The sequence below is a fragment of the Melopsittacus undulatus genome, chromosome 7 (assembly GCF_012275295.1).
Source record: "Melopsittacus undulatus isolate bMelUnd1 chromosome 7, bMelUnd1.mat.Z, whole genome shotgun sequence".
In the NCBI taxonomy this organism is placed as follows: domain Eukaryota; kingdom Metazoa; phylum Chordata; class Aves; order Psittaciformes; family Psittaculidae; genus Melopsittacus; species Melopsittacus undulatus.
Genome location: NC_047533.1, coordinates 649,689 through 670,323, shown reverse-complemented (window position 1 = coordinate 670,323; position 20,635 = coordinate 649,689). Strand labels below are relative to the sequence as shown.

Sequence of the window (20,635 nt, the reverse complement as noted above, 5' to 3'; positions counted from 1 at the left end):
ATTCCATGATTCCCAATGGCAGCAGCAGAGGACAGGGCATTAACCACCGGCCACAGCTTGGGTGGGCTGGGATCCAAGGGAAGGAGAAGCCAAACTCCCCCATCCTTGTGCCAGCAATGGGATGAATCCCGCTCCCTATGGGTCACAGTGGGGCAGCTCCTCCCCACGGAGCACTGGAACCTCCTGCACCAGGATCCGGTCCCTTTTCCCATCCTCTCTATTTATAGACATTCCCGACGCCACCGAGCTGGAATGAACCCAAATTCCATGTCCTTTGGCTCCCATCCCAGGAGCGAAGCCGGCATCAGCTCCATGGCAATGGGATCCTTCACACCGGAGCAGGGCAGCAAATCCCACCCTCCTCCGGCCAGAAACAAATGACTTCCTGAGGTTTCCTCCCTATGGAAGCAGCAATCCCGGCCCAAGGAGCAATGGATGAAACATGGAATGCTGTAGGTGGCTGGGATGGAGGTGCCAGGGCAGCACCATCAGCTCCCACTCTGCTTCCCAATGCAACCATGGCAAAGAGGGAGATCCCATGGAGGGTGTCTGATCCCATAGGGAATCCATAAGGTGTTTGCTGTGTGAATCCCGTCCTTCCCAGCACTGGGAATGAGCCTGGAGCTGCCTCACCCCTATAGAGCCAAGCGCCCATCACTGGGGACTCATGGCACCGGTGATCCCATGGTGGCACAGGACACCATGGTCCATGTGCTCCCTGCCCTCATTCCCGGTGTTCCTTGGCCATGGAATGCAGCTCCAGCCACCCCACTGCACAGGGCAGTTGGGGCTGGGAAGGGACACAGGGAAACTGGGAAGAGGCTGAACCCTGTTTGTGTGGCTTGGGAATGATGGAAGGGTTGGGATGAAGGGAGCTTAAATCCCATCCATTCCCAACCCCTGCCCTGGGCAGGGACCCCTTCCACTGGAGCAGCTGCTCCAAGCCCCTGTGTCCAACCTGGCCTTGAGCACTGCCAGGGATGGGGCAGCCACAGCTTCAACCCATTCCCATGTCCCACCACCCTCATAGGGAAGAACTTCCTTGTATCCCATCCAGCTCTTCCCTCTCCCAGCTGGAAGCCCAAGCTCCTCATCCCATCCCTGCATCCCTTGTCCCAAGCTCCTCATCCCATCCCTGCATCCCTTGTCCCAAGCTCCTCATCCCATCCCTGCATCCCTTGTCCCAAGCCCCTCTCCAGCTTTCCTGCAGCCCCTTTAGGCACTGGAGCTGCTCTCAGCTCTCCCCTTCTCCTGTCTGTGCTCCCCAGCCTGGCTCCCAGCAGGGATGCTCCAGCCCTGCACCATCCCCATGGCCTCCTCTTCCTCACATCCCACACTTGCTGCTGCTCCCACCTGTTCCTCCCCATGGTCTCATGGTCCTTCACAACGATGGTGAGCTCAGCACCAGCATCCAGGGGAGCTCCCTTCAGGTCCCACTCGAAGCCCTGGAGGAAGAAGGAAGCAGAGAAGAGCCAGGATCAGTGCCCAGGCAGAGCCATGATGCTCACATCAAGCAGCTCTGGTACCACAGGGGGTGAGGATCCCAACCCACATCCCCATCCCTGGCAGGGCTCAAGGCCAGGTTGGACACAGGGGCTTGGAGCAGCTCCAGTGGAAGGGGTTGGAGCTGGATGGGATTTAAGCTCCTTCCACCCCATTCCATGGCTCCATCCCATCACTGAGCACAAACCTCAGTGTGCCCTGGGAAAAGCCCTTCCTCTCCTCATGGATTGAAGCTGCAGGAGCTCCCAGGCACCACTTTGACACCACAATAACATCCATTTGCTCCTTAAAATCCCTTTTCCTCCAGTGCTGCCACAGGGAAGCAGAGGTCAGGGTTGGGAGGAAGAAGGAGCTGGAACCATCCCCTTCCCTCACTGGCTTGATGGGTAAAACACTTGTTTTCCATGGAGCCTGATGTGTTTAAAGGCTTCTCCCAATGTGTGTGCTCAGCCCCGATAAGATCTTGATGGAAGGGGAAGGGGTGGGAGCAAAGGGCTGGAGCTGGCTCCATCCCATCCATTGCTGCTGCTGGAGCTGCACAGAATGGGATCAGCCTCAAACCCTCCATGGATGCAGCCCCCGGGCATCACCTTGGCCTTGGGGCACCTGGTTGGGCTTGTACCATGGCCCACAGCATCCCCTGCTGCTCCCTATGGGGTGGGAATGGGGATGGGGATGGGGATAGGGGATCAGGATGGGAATGGGATGGGGATGGAGATGGGGACCAGGATGGGAATGGAATGGGGATAGAGATGGGGACCGGGATGGGAAAGGGATGGGGATGAAGATGGGGACCGGGAGAGGAATGGGATGGGGATGGAGATGGGGACAGGGATGAGGATGGGATGGGGATGGAGATGGGGACCAGGAGAGGAATGGGATGGGGATGGAGATGGGGACAGGGATGAGGATGGGATGGGGATGGAGATGGGGACAGGGATGAGGATGGGATGGGGATGAAGATGGGGACTGGAAGGGGAATGGGATGGGGATGGAGATGGGGACAGGGATGAGGATGGGATGGGGATGGAGATGGGGACTGGAAGGGGAATGGAATGGGGATGGAGATGGGAACCAGGATGGGAATGGGATGGGGATGGAGATGGGGACCGGGAGAGGAATGGGATGGGGATGGAGGTGGGGACCAGGATGGGAATGGGATGGGGATGGAGATGGGGACACACTCACCTCGTTCCATACAGGGTTGATATTGTTCTTGATGACTTTAGTTCTCTTCTTGACCCCTGCAGGGAACAACACACATGGCTCAGACCCCAGAGCTGAGCTCCATCCCCCATAGGAAGGGGTTGGGACCCTCCAGTGGCATCCACAGCTCCAGGAGCAGGATCAGGCCCTGCTCCTCACACATAGGATGGGTCATGGTGTGCACAGATGGGCCTCAGGACCCTGCTGGAAACCCCAGACAAGGCACCTCAATGGCTTGGGCCTCAGTTTCCCCATGAGCAGGGTACAGAAGATGCTCCCCAAGGCTCCCGGGTGGGTTTCCAGGGTGAGAGGTGCAATGGGGACATCACCCCCCTGCACCCAAACCTCAGTACAGCCCAAAAGGGGACCCAGAACCCTGTGATCATCAGTTGGGTGCTACAACATGGGGCTGGCCAATGGACACCCCAATGGATGCGGATGGGGATGTAGAGATGGGGATGCAGGGATGGGGATGCAGGGAGGGGGATGCAGGGAGGGGGATGCAGGGAGGGGGATGCAGGGACAGGGATGCAGGGATGGGGATGGAGGGACAGGGATGCAGGGATGGGGATGCAGGGACAGGGATGCAGGGACAGGGATGCAGGGATGGGGATGCAGGGACCGGGATGCAGGGACAAGGATTCAGCCCCATCCCTGTTTGCAGCCCAAAGCCAAGGCCCTGCAGCACTGGGGGGACCCCAGGACCCCCCCACAGCAGCAGCCTGAAGCCAGGACCCTCAGGTCACACCGAGCTCTGGCCATGAGCCTGCAGGGCTGTGTAACAGGAGGCACTGGGGGGAAGAGGAAGAGGAAGAGGTGAACAATAGCAGTGACTCAGAGCCCGGGGCCAGCGAGGTCGGGCCATGGTGGGATGCAGGAGACAGGGAGAGGAGATGGGGACACGAGATGGGATAGAGATATGATACGATATATGATATATTATATGATTGATATGATATAATTGATATGATATAATTGATATGATATATGATATATATATGATGTCATAGCAAGATCATAGAATCCCAGATCAGTTTAGTATGGAAGGGACCTTAAAGCTCCTCCAGCTCCAACCCCTGCCCCGGGCAGGGACCCCTTCCACTGGAGCAGCTGCTCCAAGCCCCTGTGTCCAACCTGGCCTTGAGCACTGCCAGGGATGGAGGAGGAGGATGATGGGATACAGAGAGATGATAGAGACATGATCGACAGGAGATATGATAGATGGATATCAGAGAGATGGATAGAGAGGGATACAGAAGGGGACAGATGGGTGCCCCAGGATGTGGATATGGCACACGGGGTGACAGGAGCCCATGCTGCTGCTCACAGCATCCTCCTCTCTCTGCTCACTTCAGCATCACTAACTCCCTCTTTCCCCATTCCAGGTTTAAGGAATCTGCCAAACCTCCCAAGCTGAAGCAGCAGGAGCAGGGCTGGAGCTGGTGGGAGGCAGGGCCTGGGTACTGCACCTCTGACAGTGGCCCTGAGCCCGAGGGCAGCAACCCTTGGTCCAGGGTGTGCTCCCTGCTTGGGGCTTATGGCCATCGGATGCAGAGCAATGGAATTCCCCTTGGGATGTGATTTGGGTGATGAGAGCTGCTTCCTGCCTTGGCTGTGGGTGGATGGAGGGATGGATGGAGGGACAGAAGTGGATGGAAGAAGTTGGAGAGGTGGATGGATGGGTAAATGGATGGAGAAGATGGATGGATGGATGAGGGATCGAGGGAGGGAGGGATGGATGGAGGGATGAAGGGATGGATGGATGGAGGGATTGAGGGAGAGAGGGAGGGATGGAAGGAGGGATGGATGGATGGAGGGATCAAGGGAGGGAGGGAGGGATGGATGGAGGGATAAAGGGATGGATGAATGGATGGATGGATGAATCAAGGGAGGGATGGATGGATGGATGGATGGATGGGTGGATGAAAGAAGCAGCCACCCTGGCCAAGCACCCAGCACCACAGCAGGATAGACCCACAAGAGATCCCAGTGCTGCAGCAGCACCATTCCCACACCCCCCAGCACAGGAAAAGCCCAGTCAGGAGCCACTCATCCCTTTCCTTCCCTTCCTTTTATCCCTTGGGCTAAAAATGGCCATTTCCCATCACCGGGAAAGCCCTACCCCATCCCTGGCAGTGCTCAAGGCCAGGCTGGACACAGGGCTTGGAGCTGGAGGAGCTTTAAGGTCCCTTCCAACCCATTCCATGATCCTATGAAAGGATTTTGTATGGATTTAGGATAAGGATGGAGCTTAGCAAAGCCTGGGTTCTGTGGGGTGTCCGGCCAGGTCGTAGTCCTGGCCGGACACCCCACAGAACCCAGGCTTTGCTGGGAATGGGAGCAGCCAAACCCCTTCCCAAGCCCCATTCCTGCCCATCCCAATGTAAATCTGGGATATCCTCACCTCGGAATGTCAAGCTGGCCACGGGATCGCTTTGCTTGTCCCCCTTCTCCAAGTTGGGGAGATGGGTGGCACGTTGGAGCAAGCAACGCAGCATGGCTGGGATATGGGAGCCAGGGCAAAGGGGAGGCTAAAGAGGGCAGGATGTGGTCCCCATTGACGCCTCCCCATATCCCGGTCCATCCCACATCCCCCCCTCTGCTTCCCAAGGAGGGAGGAGGAGCTGATGGGGAAGAGGCAGCAAGCGCCTCTATGTGGCTGCTGGGAGGGATGCAAGGTTGGGATGCTGGAAGTCCTGGGAAGGGGGTGAGGAATCGGGATCAGGGATGGTGGGAGGTGTTGGGATGGGGAATTAAAGCAGTGGGATACGGGGATGATGGGAGATGCTGGTGTGGTCCATAAAGGAGGTAGAACAAAGGATGCTGTGAGCTCTGGGGATGTCCTAACAGTGGGATCCAGGGATGCTGCGAGCACCAGGGATGGGAAACTAAGTCATTGGGACCCAGGAATGCTGTAAAGGTCAAGGATGTCCCAGTACCTGGAATGGGAATGCTGCGAGCCCCAGGGATGGGAAACGGAACCACCCAGGCCTAGGGATGCTGTGAGCTCTGGGAATGCCCAAGCACTGGGATCCAGGGATGCTGTGAGCCCCAGGGATGCTCTAAGTCACAGGGATGGTAAATAAAGCACCAGGATCTGGGAATGCTGTGAGCTCTGGGGATTCCCAAACACTGGGATCCTGGGATGCTGCAAACCCCATAGATGACATATAAAGCCACTGGGACCTATGAATGCTACAGGGATGTCCTAGCAAAAAGGATCTGGGAATGCCGCAAGCCCTAAGGGTGGTAAATCAAATCCCTTGGATCTGGGGATGCCCAAACACTGGGATTCAGGGATGCTGCAAGCTCCAGGGATGGGATATTAAGTCATCAGGACCAAGGGATGCTGCAAACCTCGAGGATGCCCAAGAACCAGGATCCGGAGCATCTGTGAACCCCAGGGATGCTCTAAGCTTGGGGATAGTGAATGGATCACCTGGATCTGGGGATGCTCAGGCACCAGGATCCAGGAATGCTGCAAGCATCAGGGATGGGAAATTAATGTGTAAGGATGGGAAATTCAGTGGGAAATCAAGTGGGATGCTGAGAACCCTCAAGGATGCTCCAGCACCAGGATCCAAGGATCAAGCTCTAGTACAGTAAATAAGTCACCCGGATCTGGGAATGCTGGTAAATAAACCCCTGGAATGCAGGAATTCTGCAGGCCCTGGGATGGTCAATAAATAACCAGGATCTGGGAATGCTCCAGGGATGGTGAATCAGCAGCAACAGGGATGCTTCGAGCTGGGGATGCCCGAGCACAGGGATGCAGGAACCCCTGGGGATGGGAATCACCTGGAATCAGGGATGCTGCAGGCCCCATGGATGCTGCAGGCCCCATGGATGCTGCAGGCCCCATGGATGCAGGACCACGAGCACTGGGAATGCTGTGACCTGGGGGTGCCCCCCCCGAGATGGGAGCCCCCAGACCCGAGGATGCTGCACCAATGGGGACCAACAGCACTGGGTGGAAGGGGGGTCCCACTGTTGGGGGGGCCGTGAGCACCCACCAGCACCCATACCCCAGGGTGGCCTCACTGTGAACCCATGGGGTGAGGAGCAGCCCCCCCACCCCTGGGGACACACACATGGGTACCAGTGGGGTCCCCATTGCCCATCACCACCACTCAGGGCACACTTCTCCTGTGTCCCCCTCCCCTTTTCTCTCCTGGGGGTCACTGAAGGGGGGGATCCGGACCCCAACACGTTCCCTCTCAATGGGGGAGGGGGGGATATAGGGATAGGGGGGATATAGGGATGGGGGGGGGGGGGGGGCAGCGTCCGTCCCCCTCCCGTCCCCCCCCCTCTCCCCAGCACGGAGTAGGGCCACAAATAGGCTGCGGTCACCGCTCAGCTATGCCCGGGTGCGTGCGTGTGTTATGTCTATGTCTATGTCTATGCCTATGGCTATGGCTATGGCTATGGCTATGTCTGCATATAGCCCCCCCAGCATCACCCCCCCCCCCCCCAGCCCAGGGAAGGCCGGAACCGTGGAATAACGGGAATAACAACGGGAATAACGGGAATAACGGAGCTGGAATGACACGGACAACCCCCCCCCCGGTACCCTCTATGCCCCCCCCGGTGCCGGTTCTCACCCCCGAACGCGGCTGCGCAGTAGGCATCGCTGATGTCCGCATCCTCGGTGCGCACGTTCTCGGCCCGGAGGATGAAGACCCGGAGCATGGCCCCGGTCCGGCCGCCGCCGCCCCACGGACCCCCCCGAGCGGCCCCCGGCTCCGCCTCCCTTAAAGGGGAACGGCCCCGGGGCGGTGCGGGGATGGAGGCTCCCCCCCCCCCACAACCGCAGCAAGGGGGGGGGGGATGCGTGGCCCCCTATGGGGAGGGGGGGACGGGGGTGTAGGGACCCCCCCTGCACCCCCAGATGCGCTTTGGAGCAGGCAGGATGGGGCAGAGAGCGCAGGGTCCCCCCCAGCCCATCACCGTGCAGGCAGGGCTGGGGGTGATGCTGCTATAGGGTGAGATAATGGGGTTTGGGGGGGGGGGGGGTGAGCTACGTGTACAAGCGCCCCAAAACAGGGTCCAGCCTGTTTCCCCCCCCGGGATGGGACATGTCCCGTTTTGGGTGCACGGTGACAGCTGGGAATGAGGGACACGGCCCCGGCTATTCCTGGGATGGTATTTTTATCCCTGGGTTTCCCAGCAATGAGCTCAGCAAGATCCCTCCTCCCATGATCCCATCCTGCTCCTTTCACCCCCTTTGGCTTTATCCAAACCCAGTTCATAGGATGATGGAGCTGCAGGAAAGCTGGAGAGGGGCTTGGGACAAGGGATGTAGGGACAGGCCAAGGGGAATGGCTTGAACCTGCCCAAGAGGAGACTGAGCTGAGCTCTTAGGCAGAGGCTCTTCCCTGGGAGGGTGCTGAGGCGCTGGCACAGGGTGCCCAGAGAAGGGGATGCAGTGGTTAACACACACCACAGGGACCCCATTCCCATAGGATGACAGTGCCACCCATCAGGGAAGAGCAGGCTGACCCTGGCCTCATGCACGTTCTTCCCCTGAGTCATCCTCCCTGCCTTGCCAAGAATGTGTTGGCCCAAATCCCACAATCCCAGGGCCTAAAAGGGATGCAAGAGACAAGGAGAGGAGATGATGGTTCAGCAATGGGAACAGCTGCAGGCTCCTGCTGGGAAACACGGCCCTCGATGGGAGATGATCCCAGGAAGTTGCTGCTTCCCAGTCAGTGGGTGCACAGAGGTGCTTGTATTCCATGTGTTGAAAGCAGGGATTGATGCTGAGCTGCTTCCTGGTGTTAGGTACCCATCCACCACTGTGGCTGCTGTACATGGGCAGACAGAGCTGGCTTTGGGCTCTCCATGGAGCTGGTGTAGGGATTACAGAGCTCCATCTGCTCCTGCAGCTCCCTTGGTTCATCACTGCCCTTCTCCCATCCCCGCATCCCTTATCCCAAACCCCTCTCTCCAGGTTTCCTGTGTCCCTCCATGGAGCAGAGGGGCAGGATCCTCTCTCCCTGCGCTGTTGCTCATGCTCTGGGGGTGCAGGCCAGGATCCCACTCCCTGCTCCGGAGCAGCAGATGCAGCACAAGGAATTCCATGCCTGGAGAGCTCCATGAAGCAGCACCAGGGAGATGTCTCAGTGCTTCCTTCCCATGCTCCAGCAACAAAGGAGACCAGAGGCAGCCATGCTGTGAACTATACAGTAAGAACATTTAATGTATGATGACACCATCCAAGCCTCGCTCCAGGGGTGAGGGGATGGCAAACAGGAGCCCCTGGACACGCTCTCCCTTTAGTCTCTACTGAGCTCAGCTTTAGACAGACTGAGGGTGGCTGGAAGGGAAATACAGATCAAACCATAGCAAAATACACAGAGTTCACTGGACCCTAAGGTTTAGTCACCCAAAGAGCTCCTCTTGCCTCTCATCACCTCCAGCTCCTCTGCTCCTGTCCGGGCTGCTTGGCCATGAATTTCTGTGGAGATAAGGGGAAACAGTGAGAGGGAATCCCAGTATTCCTCCATTCACAAGGGATGCATTGGCCCAAAGTCACCCTGCATCCCACACTGGCAATGCATGATCCACACCAAACCCCACTGCAAAGGCTTGCTCCAAACTGGACCACATGCACACAGGGGCACCGAGTGGGGAAGGGGGTACATGGAGGTGATGGAGCGGGGCCATGGGGATGCTGCAGGGCTGGAGCCAGACTGGGAGAGATGGGCTGGGGCAGCCTGGACAAGAGAAGGCTCCTGAAGGGGAGACCTTGTCACCATGTGCCAGTGTTTAAAGGGGGCTACAAAGATGATGGAGACTCCCTTTGGATGAGGAGCCCCATGGGAAAGCCAAGGGCTGATGGGCACAAGTTGCTGATGGGGAGATTCCAACTGGATGCAAGAGGAAAACCTTTCACACTGGGAACAACCAGAGACTGGAACAATGTCTGCAGGGAAGTGGTGACTCCCCAGTGCTGGACACCTACAATTGGGCTGCCCAGGGTGCTGAGCCATCCAGTCCAGGTCATGTTGGCTATGAAAGGTTGGACCAAATGATCCTTGAGGATCCTTCCACTGGGATTGATGGATTTGGGGATGCAAACAGGCTGGGATGCAGGAGCCTGGGAGGGGCCTGCCCAGAGAGCTTGGTTCTGCCCAACGTGGTGCTTGGCACCAGAGCTGGGCTAGAGCAGGAGCAGCAGCTTGGGTTTGACTCCTAAAGCCTTGGCTTGTGAGCCTGGCTGAGCATCCCCTGCTGTGGGAGGAGCTCAGTGCTTGGCCTTGCCTTGCTCCTGGTTGTTATTTAACAGTGCCTGCATCTGGGTTTAAAGCTAAAAGCCCCAGAAGTGTTAACATGAGCTCCATGTGCCATCAGGATGCTACAGCCCTTGGTAAAACCAAGGTGTTCAGAACCAGCTTCCTCTCATCCTGCTGAGCTCAGCTTTACCTCCAGGTTCTGCCTGTGAAGCTGTGTCTTGCAGTGGTTCTTCACAGAGGTCTCTTTTGCGTAGAACAAGGAGCAGATCTGACAGAAGAAACCAGCCTTGGGCACCAGGTAATCCAGATCTGAGGAGACAGCATCAGACAGTCACAAATCACAGCTCCAGAGCATCCAACAGTCACAAATCACAGCTCCACAGCATCCAACAGTCACAAATCACAGCTCCAGAGCATCCCAATCACAAATCACAGCTCCAGAGCATCCCAATCACAAATCACAGCTCCAGAGCATCCCAATCACAAATCACAGCTCCAGAGCATCCCCATCACAAATCACAGCTCCAGAGCATCCCAATCACAAATCACAGCTCCAGAGCACCCAACAGTCACAAATCACAGCTCCAGAGCACCCGACAGTCACAAATCACAGCTCCAGAGCATCCAACAGTCACAAATCACAGCTCCACAGCATCCAACAGTCACAAATCACAGCTCCAGAGCATCCAACAGCCACAAATCACAGCTCCAGAGCATCCAACAAGTCACAAATCACAGCTCCAGAGCACCCAACAGTCACAAATCACAGCTCCAGAGGATCCGACAGTCACAAATCACAGCTCCACAGCATCCAACAGTCACAAATCACAGCTCCACAGCATCCAACAGTCACAAATCACAGCTCCACAGCATCCAACAGTCACAAATCACAGCTTCACAGCATCCAACAGTCACAAATCACAGCTCCAGAGCATCCGGCAGTCACAAATCACAGCTCCACAGCATCCAACAGTCACAATCACAGCTCCAGAGCATCCAACAGTCACAATCACAGCTCCAGAGCATCCAACAGTCACAAATCACAGCTCCAGAGCATCCCAGTCACAAATCACAGCTCCAGAGCATCTGACAGCCACAAATCACAGCTCCAGAGCATCTGACAGTCACAAATCACAGCTCCACAGCATCCAACAGTCACAAATCACAGCTCCAGAGCATCCCAGTCACAAATCACAGCTCCAGAGCATCCAACAGTCACAACTCACAGCTTTATGAATGACTAAAGATCACATTCCTGGAGCCAAATCTGTGCAATTTGATCTCACTGGAGTTAATTCAGCTCTAGTTGATCAGTATTCCAAAGGGGAGGTTTCTAATCCGAGCTGCTCACCTGCCCTGGACCAGTGAACAGAGGAGGGGAGGGAACTGATGTGAACACAGGATCTGAAGTTCTCTGCAACCACCTCAGCACCTTCTGGCCTTAAAAGCATGGTACATGGAGAATGGGATGAGAGCCCTCAGCAGCTGTTGGTGACACGGAGCTGTGTGCTGTGGCCAATGTGCTGGAGGGAAGGGATGGGATCCACAGGGAAGGGATGGGATCCAGAAGGACCTGGACACGCTGGAGAGCTGGAACCTCATGGAGTTCAACAAGGCCAAGTGCAAGGTCCTGCACATTGGTGGGACAATCCCAGCACAAACACAGGCTGGAGATGGGATGGAGCAGCTCCTGGAGACCTGAGAGCAGCTCCAGTGCCTAAAGGGGCTGCAGGAAAGCTGGAGAGGGGCTTGGGACAAGGGCCTGTAGGGACAGGCCAAGGGGAATGGCTTGAACCTGCCCAAGAGAGGGGAGACTGAGCTGAGCTCTGAGGCAGAAGCTGTTCCCTGGGAGGGTGCTGAGGCGCTGGCACAGGGTGCCCAGAGAAGCTGTGGCTGCCCCATCCCTGGCAGTGCTCAAGGCCAGGTTGGACACAGGGGCTTGGAGCAGCTGCTCCAGTGGAAGGGGTCCCTGCCTGTGGAACGGGTTGGGGCTGGATGGGATTTAAGGTCCCTTCCAACCCAAACCATGCCATAATTCCATGTTTCCATGGACCACAACCCATTTGCTCTCTTGAAGCCCTGTCCTGCTGGGTGTTACACAAGCTATCTGGAATGTGAGTGGTACACAAGGCACTGAGCAAGAATCCATGTTTTCCTAGAAACCACTGTTCCAGTGTTATCAGTAGCTTTATGGGAAGGGATTTTAGAGGAAGATTTGGGGGGGGGAATATATATATACCCACATAGAACCTTCTAAAACAGTGTTGGCAGTTCCCTCTCTACATTGAAGCTGGTAATGAAACATGGATGGGGTTAGAAGAGTAGGAATTATGCAGCACTGTGAAGTATTATAAATTAGATATATTTATATACTTAAATATATAAGATATATATATTTATAAAGAGAAATTATCAATGTGTATTCATGGGAAATGAATTCACCTGTATTAGGAATCTACAGGGGGGAAAAAGACCTTTCCACTTTGCTGCTGCCATTAAGCCAACAGCAGAGACTTTAACGTGGGGCTGAACTGGCTGAGCCTCCAGTTCCTTTCCAACACATACCAGTCTGGGGTTCTGGGAAGCATCCACTTGGAGGAGCCCAGCTGAAAACACAGATTATGGGCCACAACCTTAAACTCAATGTGGTAAAGGGCTGAAGGAGGTGTCTCCAAATGGGCAAGAAGCTGTCTCCCAGGGGGAGCAGCATGGAGCATGGGGGTGTGCGGACATGGGGATACCTGTTGGAGCACTCTGTGCCTTTGGTACACCTGATGAAGGCAGGTTCTTGCCATGAGACTTAAGGTCCTCCCCTGCTGATCCCAGGTGACCTGCTGGGGGCAGAGACACGGTTGAACACAGGCATTGCTTCAGTTACAGGTATTCTACACCCAGCTGCAACAAGCTCAGTGCTGCTTGACACCAACCCCATCCATACAGCCTCACTATTGCCTACATGACTCAGTCTGGTCTCTCCAGAGCAACCTTCCAGCACTCCCAGCATCAATCCCACAGGTGGGGCAGCACTGGGCCTCAGTGCTGCAGTGATGGAACACAGATCTAAGGAAGCTCTGCCCTGTGAGGGTGCTGAGGCGCTGGCACAGGGTGCAAAGGGGAGCTGGGGCTGCCCCATCCCTGGCAGTGCTCAAGGCCAGGTTGGACACAGGGCTTGGAGCAGCTGCTCCAGTGGAAGGGGTCCCTGCCCGTGGCAGGGGTTGGGGCTGGATGGGATTTAAGCTCCCTTCAATCCAAACCAGGCTGGGATTGGATGCTTCCATAATGTTAAAACCCTTTGGTGTAACAAGATCCCAGCTGCTTCTGCAGCTCCTCCATCCCTGCACTATGGGGCCTGCCCTGCTGTGTGGGGCTGGGATGGGAGGAAAGCTCTTGCAGAGCAGCAGGACAGAAGGTGCTGGGTCAGTCAGAGCTGTGTTCCAGCTGCAGGGACAGAAAGGCCACAGCAGAGCAGTGGGCTGCATTGTGCATGTCCTGCACCCACGCCTTGGCCAAGGCCTTTTCAAGAGCTCTCCCTGCATTAGGCTTCCTTAACCCTTTGCTAGCTCCAGGCTAAAGATGATGTTCTACACTTCTAGATGCAGTTACATCCCTGGATCTGTGTGTCCAATTCAGCTCACTCACCTGTTCTAATGCAATCTGGCTCTGGAATTACAGACTACCAATAATCTGCACAGCATTAGGTGCTTCACCAAGCCTGAAGGCAAGAAAAGAAGTGATCTTCCCCAGTTTTGGTAACCACCCCATGAAGACTTCAACCCAACACACAGCTTAGTCCTACACCAAAGAAAGATGCTCTGTGAAGTGCATTGACAACGATGATAAGCATCTTTTCCCTTTCCCCTCTAGAACTGCAGGAGGTTCCTCACCTGTGGACTTTGTGACTGCAGTAGTTTCTTTTGCTGCAGTTGTATCTCCTTGACTCTCCATCTCTTGTGGTCCTGCAACAGCAACAACATCAACATCCTTCTCCTCTGGTCCTGCAACAGCAACGACATCTGCACTGCCTGCATCCTGAGTTTTCCCTGGGAAAGAGTCTTCCTCCTCCTCATCCTCCTCTCCGACTTCATCCACAGTGACAAAGTTCAGCTCCTCTTTCAGACGATTGAAATCAGCCAGAAAATCATCCTCATCCTCATTCACCTCATCCACAGTCACCAGGGGGTTGTCCTCATTGTCCTCCTGGATCTCATCGACCGTCACCAGCGCACTGGGATCATCAGGCACCGGAGGGGAAGCACCATCCCTGGGGTCCTCAGCACCCACCTCCTCATCCTCCCTGGGCACATCCTCGAGGCTCAGGCCCGTGGGCTCATTCAGGGGCAGCTCCTCCACTTCCCCTATCTCATCCACAGTGACCAAGGGTTCAGCTTTCAAATCCTGCTCCTCAAAGTCCAACCTCGTCGTGTCCTTATGGGAGCCCAGATCCTCCTGCTCAGAGATCTCATCCAGAGTAAGGAGCGACTGCGGATCCTTCACTGCTTCCGAGAGCTCCTCCTCCTCCATCACTTCATCCACTACAACCAGGCCCTGTGGGTCACCCAGGGCTTCCAAGGTAGCCACTGCCATGAGTGGGCCTGCGCCCTCCTCTTCCTCCCCGATCTCATCCAGGGTGACGAAGGAGAGCTCGCTCTCAGCGATGGGAGCCATGGATCTCTTCCCTTTCCTCCTCTTGGAGCTCGGTGCAGAGGTGCCTTTAGCTCCTGCTTTTCTCTTTGCCCTCGCTGGCTTTCTCCGGGCTTTAACAGGAGGCTCAACTTCCTCTACGACCTCATCCACGGTGACAAACTCATCCAGGTTAAACGGGAAGAGCTCTTCCTCCTGGGAAGTGGAAGGATGGGAATACAGCACAGTTTAGCACTCACCCAGCGACATGAACACCTCCAGCAGCATCCCAAGGTACCTGCTCCATGCTCAAAGTGGCTGCAAGCAGGGGGGGAATGGCACTTCTGAGGCCTTGAAGCTCAACTGGAAGGGTTTTCATCACCAGCATTTGTGTGCTGCAGCAGCTTTAATTCAGGAACCCCGAGTGGTTTTCAAACACACACCAGATGAATAGACTCAAATTATGTCTATTAAAAGAGCTGGGCTGGTGCCATGGATACTGCTCGGTGTTTCTGCCCTCACTTGCAGGAGCACAGTGAGTATCTGAGTGTCTCCAGAGCATCCCCAGGTTGGGGGGGGACCGGATGGAGCAGCCCTGAGGAGGACCTGGGGGTGTTGGGAGACCTGATGGAGCGAGGCCAGAGGAGGACATGGGGATGCTGCAGGGCTGGAGCAGCTCTGCTCTGGAGCCAGGCTGAGAGAGCTGGGCTGGGGCAGCCTGGACAAGAGAAGGGGAGACCTGAGAGCAGCTCCAGTGCCTAAAGGGGCTGCAGGAAAGCTGGAGAGGGGCTTGGGACAAGGGCCTGGAGGGACAGGACATGGGGAATGGCTTGAACCTGCCCAAGGGGAGACTGAGATAAGCTCTTTGCCATTAGACCCCATAATGCTATTTCTACAGACTCACCAGGATGGACTTCTATTCCTATCATTACTTTTATTAACTACTTTCTGCTTTTCATCCCCAAAGCTCAGCTTATGTAATAGGGAGAACTGGATACGTCTTTTCAGTGCAGACTTCTCAGCCCACAGGCTCCCAAGCTCTTCCTCAAACCAGCACTGCACCAAACGGTACCAGAACCCCCAGGCAGCATCTCTGCATGGAGGAAGTACAAGGATGGGGATGGGGTTTGTCCCTCCTGTCAGACAAACCCACCTCTAAAGAGCTGGAAGGCATCAGCCTGCCCTCCTCTGCATGCAGGGTGATGACAAGCAGAGATCTCACACAGAGAGAATGAATTCTCTCTATCTCCAAGAAATAACATCCAAGACCCCAAAATAACTCCTTTTAACACACATTTCTTGGATTCAGCTTCTCTTCCAGATGACTCAGCCCTCCAGCTCCATGCCCACAGTCTGGAACAAGAAGTTCCCCATGGAAGGATGCTGAAGGTGCTTGGTCCACACACACATACACACACAGGCAGCCTGGGCTCCCATCCCAGCTGTGGCTGTGTCCTTACCTCCTTTGGCTTCTCACTGCTGGCTGTGCCACTGGTTGAGGGTTTAGCATCTCCATCAGCAGGAACCTGCAAGATCAGACAGAAGCTGCCATAAAACCCACTCACCAAGCAGCCTGCCCACAAGAGAAGAGTTACACAGACACTCAGCTAGGGCTCTGCTCCCTTAAGGAGCTCTGAGTTGTCCAGCTTGCTGCTCCTGATCCCATTCGTGGCAAATACACCACTAAGCCAACCATCAGCGGTAGATCCAGGCACCAAGTCACAGGTTAACAGCCTCTTTGCAGTAAGCAGGGTCTGTGCAGGGCTTGACAAAGCAAATAGCAGCTCACAGAAGGACACACAGCTTATTAATTCCCATTAATCCAAGGACATAAAGTTATGACACTCAATGAAGGCTCATTCCAAAACCTCCTTCCTCAACCTTTATCCAAGTAGTGCTCTCAAAGCGGTTACGTACCTGCGTTGCTCACATGGCATCTAAAGGTTGGCCACCAGCTCGCTATTCCAGCTGGCCCACACCAGCTCACTTATGGATAAGGGATGGGGAACAGAACCTCATGGTCCCAGACTGAGCATGGAGTTAGTTACTCATGAGGCAAGGCAAACGGCCTTCCTGCCCTCCTCACCTTAGTGCTGCTGTTGTCTGTCTTCATGCTGCAGGCTCTACTCTCCCCCTCTTGAGTCTGCTTTGCACTAGCCCTAGATTCCACTTGGGACTCCTCTTGCTGAGATGGATTCCTCCCATTGCCTCCCTCGCCATCACCAACAGAGCTTCTGCTGGCTTCAGTGCTGCTGCCATCTCCCAGGCTTGGTTTGCTGCCATCAGGTTGGGGGGCATCACCTTCTTTTGGTGTTACCTTCTTCTCCACCATGGGGCTTTGGCTCTCAGTCTTCAAGGGGGTTTTCTGCTCCCCTCCTTTACATGGCAAAGGCTCATTCCTCCATGGCAGCACCCTCGCCTTGGCTATGTCTGGAAGAGACAGCACTGCCCTCAGGATCGTCTTAGCAGCAGAGGAACACTCCTTGCCACCCGCAGGGGAGCTCAATGCGAGAGCTTTGGGGGCTTCATCAGCTCTTGATGCTCCTGCCCCTGTATTTGGATGGCTCTCAACCAAACTTCCCTCACTCTTCTCACTGGCAGCACTTGCAGCCTTCACTGTAACAGCCCCAACCTTGGCCATGGGCTGCTCCACCTTCTTCTGTGGCTCTGCCCCAGTCCTCACCGAGAGCTTTCTGGGGTTCTCCTCCATGGCTCTTCCAGCTCGGGGTGCAGGCTCTTCTGCTTGCAGCTCTCTGCCTGCTCCAGCACCATCCAGCTGCTTCTCCACGGCTTGAGGCCCAGGTTTCTTCTCTGTTAGCAGACTTACAGACACTCCAGCTTTGATTCTCCCCCCATCCAAACCAGCTTTCTTCTCAGGAGCATCCCACTGGTCGCTTGGTTGCGTGGCAACAGAGGACACCACCTGCACTGGTGCCAAGCTGGGGGGCATCACCTTGGGGACAGCCACCCCTGAACTCCCTCCTGCTGGGCTCACAGCACAGCCCCATGGCCCATCTTCAGCCTTGCCCACACGGGACAGTTCTGGTGGCTCAGCAGCAGGAGGGGACAGCTCTTCACCTTTCTCTTGAGCCTCCTTCTTTGGTGCAGGTTCAAGCATCACTGCTTTGGTATCACCTGGAGCTGCCTCTTCTTCCTCCCCGCCAGCTGGTGGTGATGGTGGTGGTGGTGACATCTCCTCCAGCTTCACTTGGGGTGGCTCAGTACCAATGGGTTTGATGGATGCTGCAGTGACTCCAGTGCCCACCTTCTCCATCGGTGCCTCCATCAGTCTCACAGCAAGGTCCCTTCCTGCTCGCTCAGGGTGGGACTCAGAGGGCTCTATGAGTCCTGCTGCCTCCTCTTCTTTGACATGAGAGATGGCTCCTTCCTTTGCCACACTGGGCTCTAGGGCAGGATTAGCAGCTGCTCTTTGCACCACTCCTGATCCCTCTGGATATATTTTCAAGCCAGAGCTAAATGCATTTAAAAGAAACAGAAGAAATCAAACCATGTTGGAGAATTCTACAGTTACCAGCAAGCTCTTGACGCCAATGGTGGGGGGTTCCTGATGCATTTAGTGCTTGGAAAGCTCCCCTCTGAGCGTTACAACGGTTACAAACCTGAAGGGGAATGGCTCATGGGGTTTAGGCTTTGGTTTCATCCACCCCAAAGCCTCTGGCCCTGCACTACCTGCAGTCGGACCCCTCGAGGCAGCACTGACATGGACACCTAAACCTCAGATGCCCTGATGCAGGCAGGCTGGGAAAGCAGATCTACAGTGAAAAGTAAGCTTCAAACTCCCTATTTCAGGGATTTCTGGAGTTCTGCTGTGTCCAAGGACAGGAACCTCTGCAGACAGCATCCCACAGAACAACTCTAGCTGCTCGAAAAGCCTCAAGGTCTTAATTTCAGGTTTAGGGGAAGGAAGGAGCTGCTTTGGGTTTAAGTGCATTAACTGCATCCAAAACATGCCCAGAGGCTCCTTTTGCCAGGCTCTGGTTGCCTCCAGAATCCCACCATCAGCTCCTGGGATACTAAAGCCCAAGGCAGCATCAGTTACAGTCAGTGCTTCACTCTTCCCTGCAAGAAAGAACCCTCCATAGATGATACTGAGAAGCACTGGGATTAGAGATGTCTGTGTCCCTTTCCCTACAGAGCTCACCCAGCACCTCACACATCCCAGCTGGAAAAGAGCTGGAATACCAGTGTGTTGAAACCATGCAGCAAAGCTGTTGTTCCTCACTGGTTACACACCTGGGGCTTCTCAGAACCTATGGGGATGAATAAAGGCTCCACTTGGGATAAACCCTTCTGCCAGCAAAGCCTGACATTTGGATGCTATTCCCAGCCAGCAGGATGCCAGGGAGATAACAGGAGGCCGGATCCTCAGTGAGGATGAAGATGTGAAGTCCTGAAGGGGCCAGAGGGGGGATGAAGACACAATACATGGAGTCAATGGAGGGATGAGGACAGGCAAACTCAGGTAACACCTCTGCTACAACCCAAAGCCAAGCTCCAAGGACTCCTCTGGACCAAGGGCACTGTCCTCAGTGCTACAGAATGGAAGAGGAGACAGAAGGGATGTGAATCCGGCCTCAAGACCTCTGGAGACACCATTTACTGCTGCCTGAGATGTCCTAGACCATGACCATGTGCCCAATGGAGGCACAGAGAGCACGATTCAAGGGCAATCCTGCACTAGGAAGTGGCATCCTGCAGCCTGGCTGGTGTGTGTGTGCTCCAGAAACTGCTGGGTATGTCCCATAGAGCCACTGACACTGGAACCTCAGGAAGGGAAAGCAGCCTCACTCATTCCAGCATCCAGCTCATCCCAAGCCGGCTTCTCACACCTGGAATCATCTAAACCCTCAGGGGCAGAAGCTGTTCCCTGGGAGGGTGCTGAGGCGCTGGCACAGGGTGCCCAGAGAAGCTGTGGCTGCCCCATCCCTGGCAGTGCTCAAGGCCAGGTTGGATACAGGGATTGGAGCAGCTGCTCCAGTGGAAGGGGTTTGGAATTGGATGGGATTTAAGCTCCCTTTAACCCAACCCATTCCATGGATCTACGTTAGTCTCTGAATCCTCAGGACTTCACGTCTCCTTCCATGCCAACACCCCCTGTGCTGCCCACAAAGCCTTGATCAGCCCCAAAATACATGGGGAGATACAAACCCAGGTGAGAAGTGGTTGAAGAAGAGCTCTGCAGTGTACAGAGGAAGGTGACCAAGGGGCTAAGCAAGCACCAAGGTGCTTGGTCCTTAAGATGTGCCAGGCATCAGGAAAGCAGCAGCACAGAGACCTGCAGGACACGTCTGCTGCACAGGAGTTAGTGCAAAGGGGAAAGCAGGAGTACCTGCCCTTGGCTCCTGCACAGGGTGCCCTGTACACAGCCATGGAGTCCATAAGGGAAAGGCTTGGGATGAGCCCTGGAACCATCAGGTGCTGTGCCAGAGGAGGGACACGACCTGCTCCCCACTCATGACTGGAAGGAACAGTGGGATGCTCCTGGAGTCTTCACCTGGCTGGGAAAGCCTCAGCTGAGGATAAGAGATCCCAATGGAATGCATGAGCATCCTTGCCTAGAGCAGATGAGCCCACATGAACACATCAGTTCACTCAGCCCCAAGGCTGGATGAGCTCCCTGCTGGGCTGGATAACACCCAAGCTCCCAGCAGCATTCCAAGGTTTTTAAGCTCATCTCCTCATCCCGGACAAGCAGGAGGGCAGCTCCTTCTGCTCCCAGGATTTACTATTCCTTCCCTCCTCAGAAACCTAGGATAAGGCCTTCATAGCTATATTGAAGGTATCTTCTGCTTCTTATTAAACATAACTAAGGTTTAAAGGGTTACAAGGAGAAGAGTTGCCTCAGACAGAGACTGGGTGTAGGGATGTTTGTAGGGAAAACTCTTGGATCACCCTGCTCCTCAACAGCCACTGCAGGATGCAGGGAAGCAGCTGGGATGCATGGAAGAGTTGCTTGTTTTAATGAATCCCAGCACTAGCTAAAGCCTAAGCCTGGGATCAAGAGGTTACCTGCACATCTGCCCACCTGCGAGTCAGAGACAGCTCTGATA

At 55.3% G+C, this 20,635-nt stretch overlaps 2 protein-coding genes across 3 annotated transcripts in view; both read right to left on the bottom strand.

The window, feature by feature from the left end:
- The window catches only part of DYSF (dysferlin), an 80,585-nt gene extending 73,187 nt beyond the window's left edge, over positions 1-7,398 (bottom strand). Inside the window, exons 1-3 of the mRNA XM_034064590.1 lie at positions 7,311-7,398; positions 2,692-2,747; positions 1,354-1,445 (exon numbers count right to left, since the gene is read on the bottom strand). Coding sequence (XP_033920481.1) covers positions 1,354-1,445; positions 2,692-2,747; positions 7,311-7,398 — 236 coding nt within the window. The remainder of the gene's footprint in view (positions 1-1,353; positions 1,446-2,691; positions 2,748-7,310) is intronic.
- A 1,480-nt stretch (positions 7,399-8,878) lies between these two features.
- ZNF638 (zinc finger protein 638) overlaps positions 8,879-20,635 on the bottom strand; it is a 41,091-nt gene continuing 29,334 nt past the window's right edge. Inside the window, exons 21-26 of one of the 2 annotated variants that reach the window (XM_034064608.1) lie at positions 16,651-18,037; positions 16,025-16,090; positions 13,829-14,780; positions 12,686-12,778; positions 10,135-10,253; positions 8,879-9,166 (exon numbers count right to left, since the gene is read on the bottom strand). In XM_034064608.1, the coding sequence (XP_033920499.1) occupies positions 9,119-9,166; positions 10,135-10,253; positions 12,686-12,778; positions 13,829-14,780; positions 16,025-16,090; positions 16,651-18,037 (2,665 nt within the window). In that variant the 3' untranslated portion in view covers positions 8,879-9,118. The remainder of the gene's footprint in view (positions 9,167-10,134; positions 10,254-12,685; positions 12,779-13,828; positions 14,781-16,024; positions 16,091-16,650; positions 18,038-20,635) is intronic. The other variant, XM_034064609.1, reaches the window with a different exon arrangement.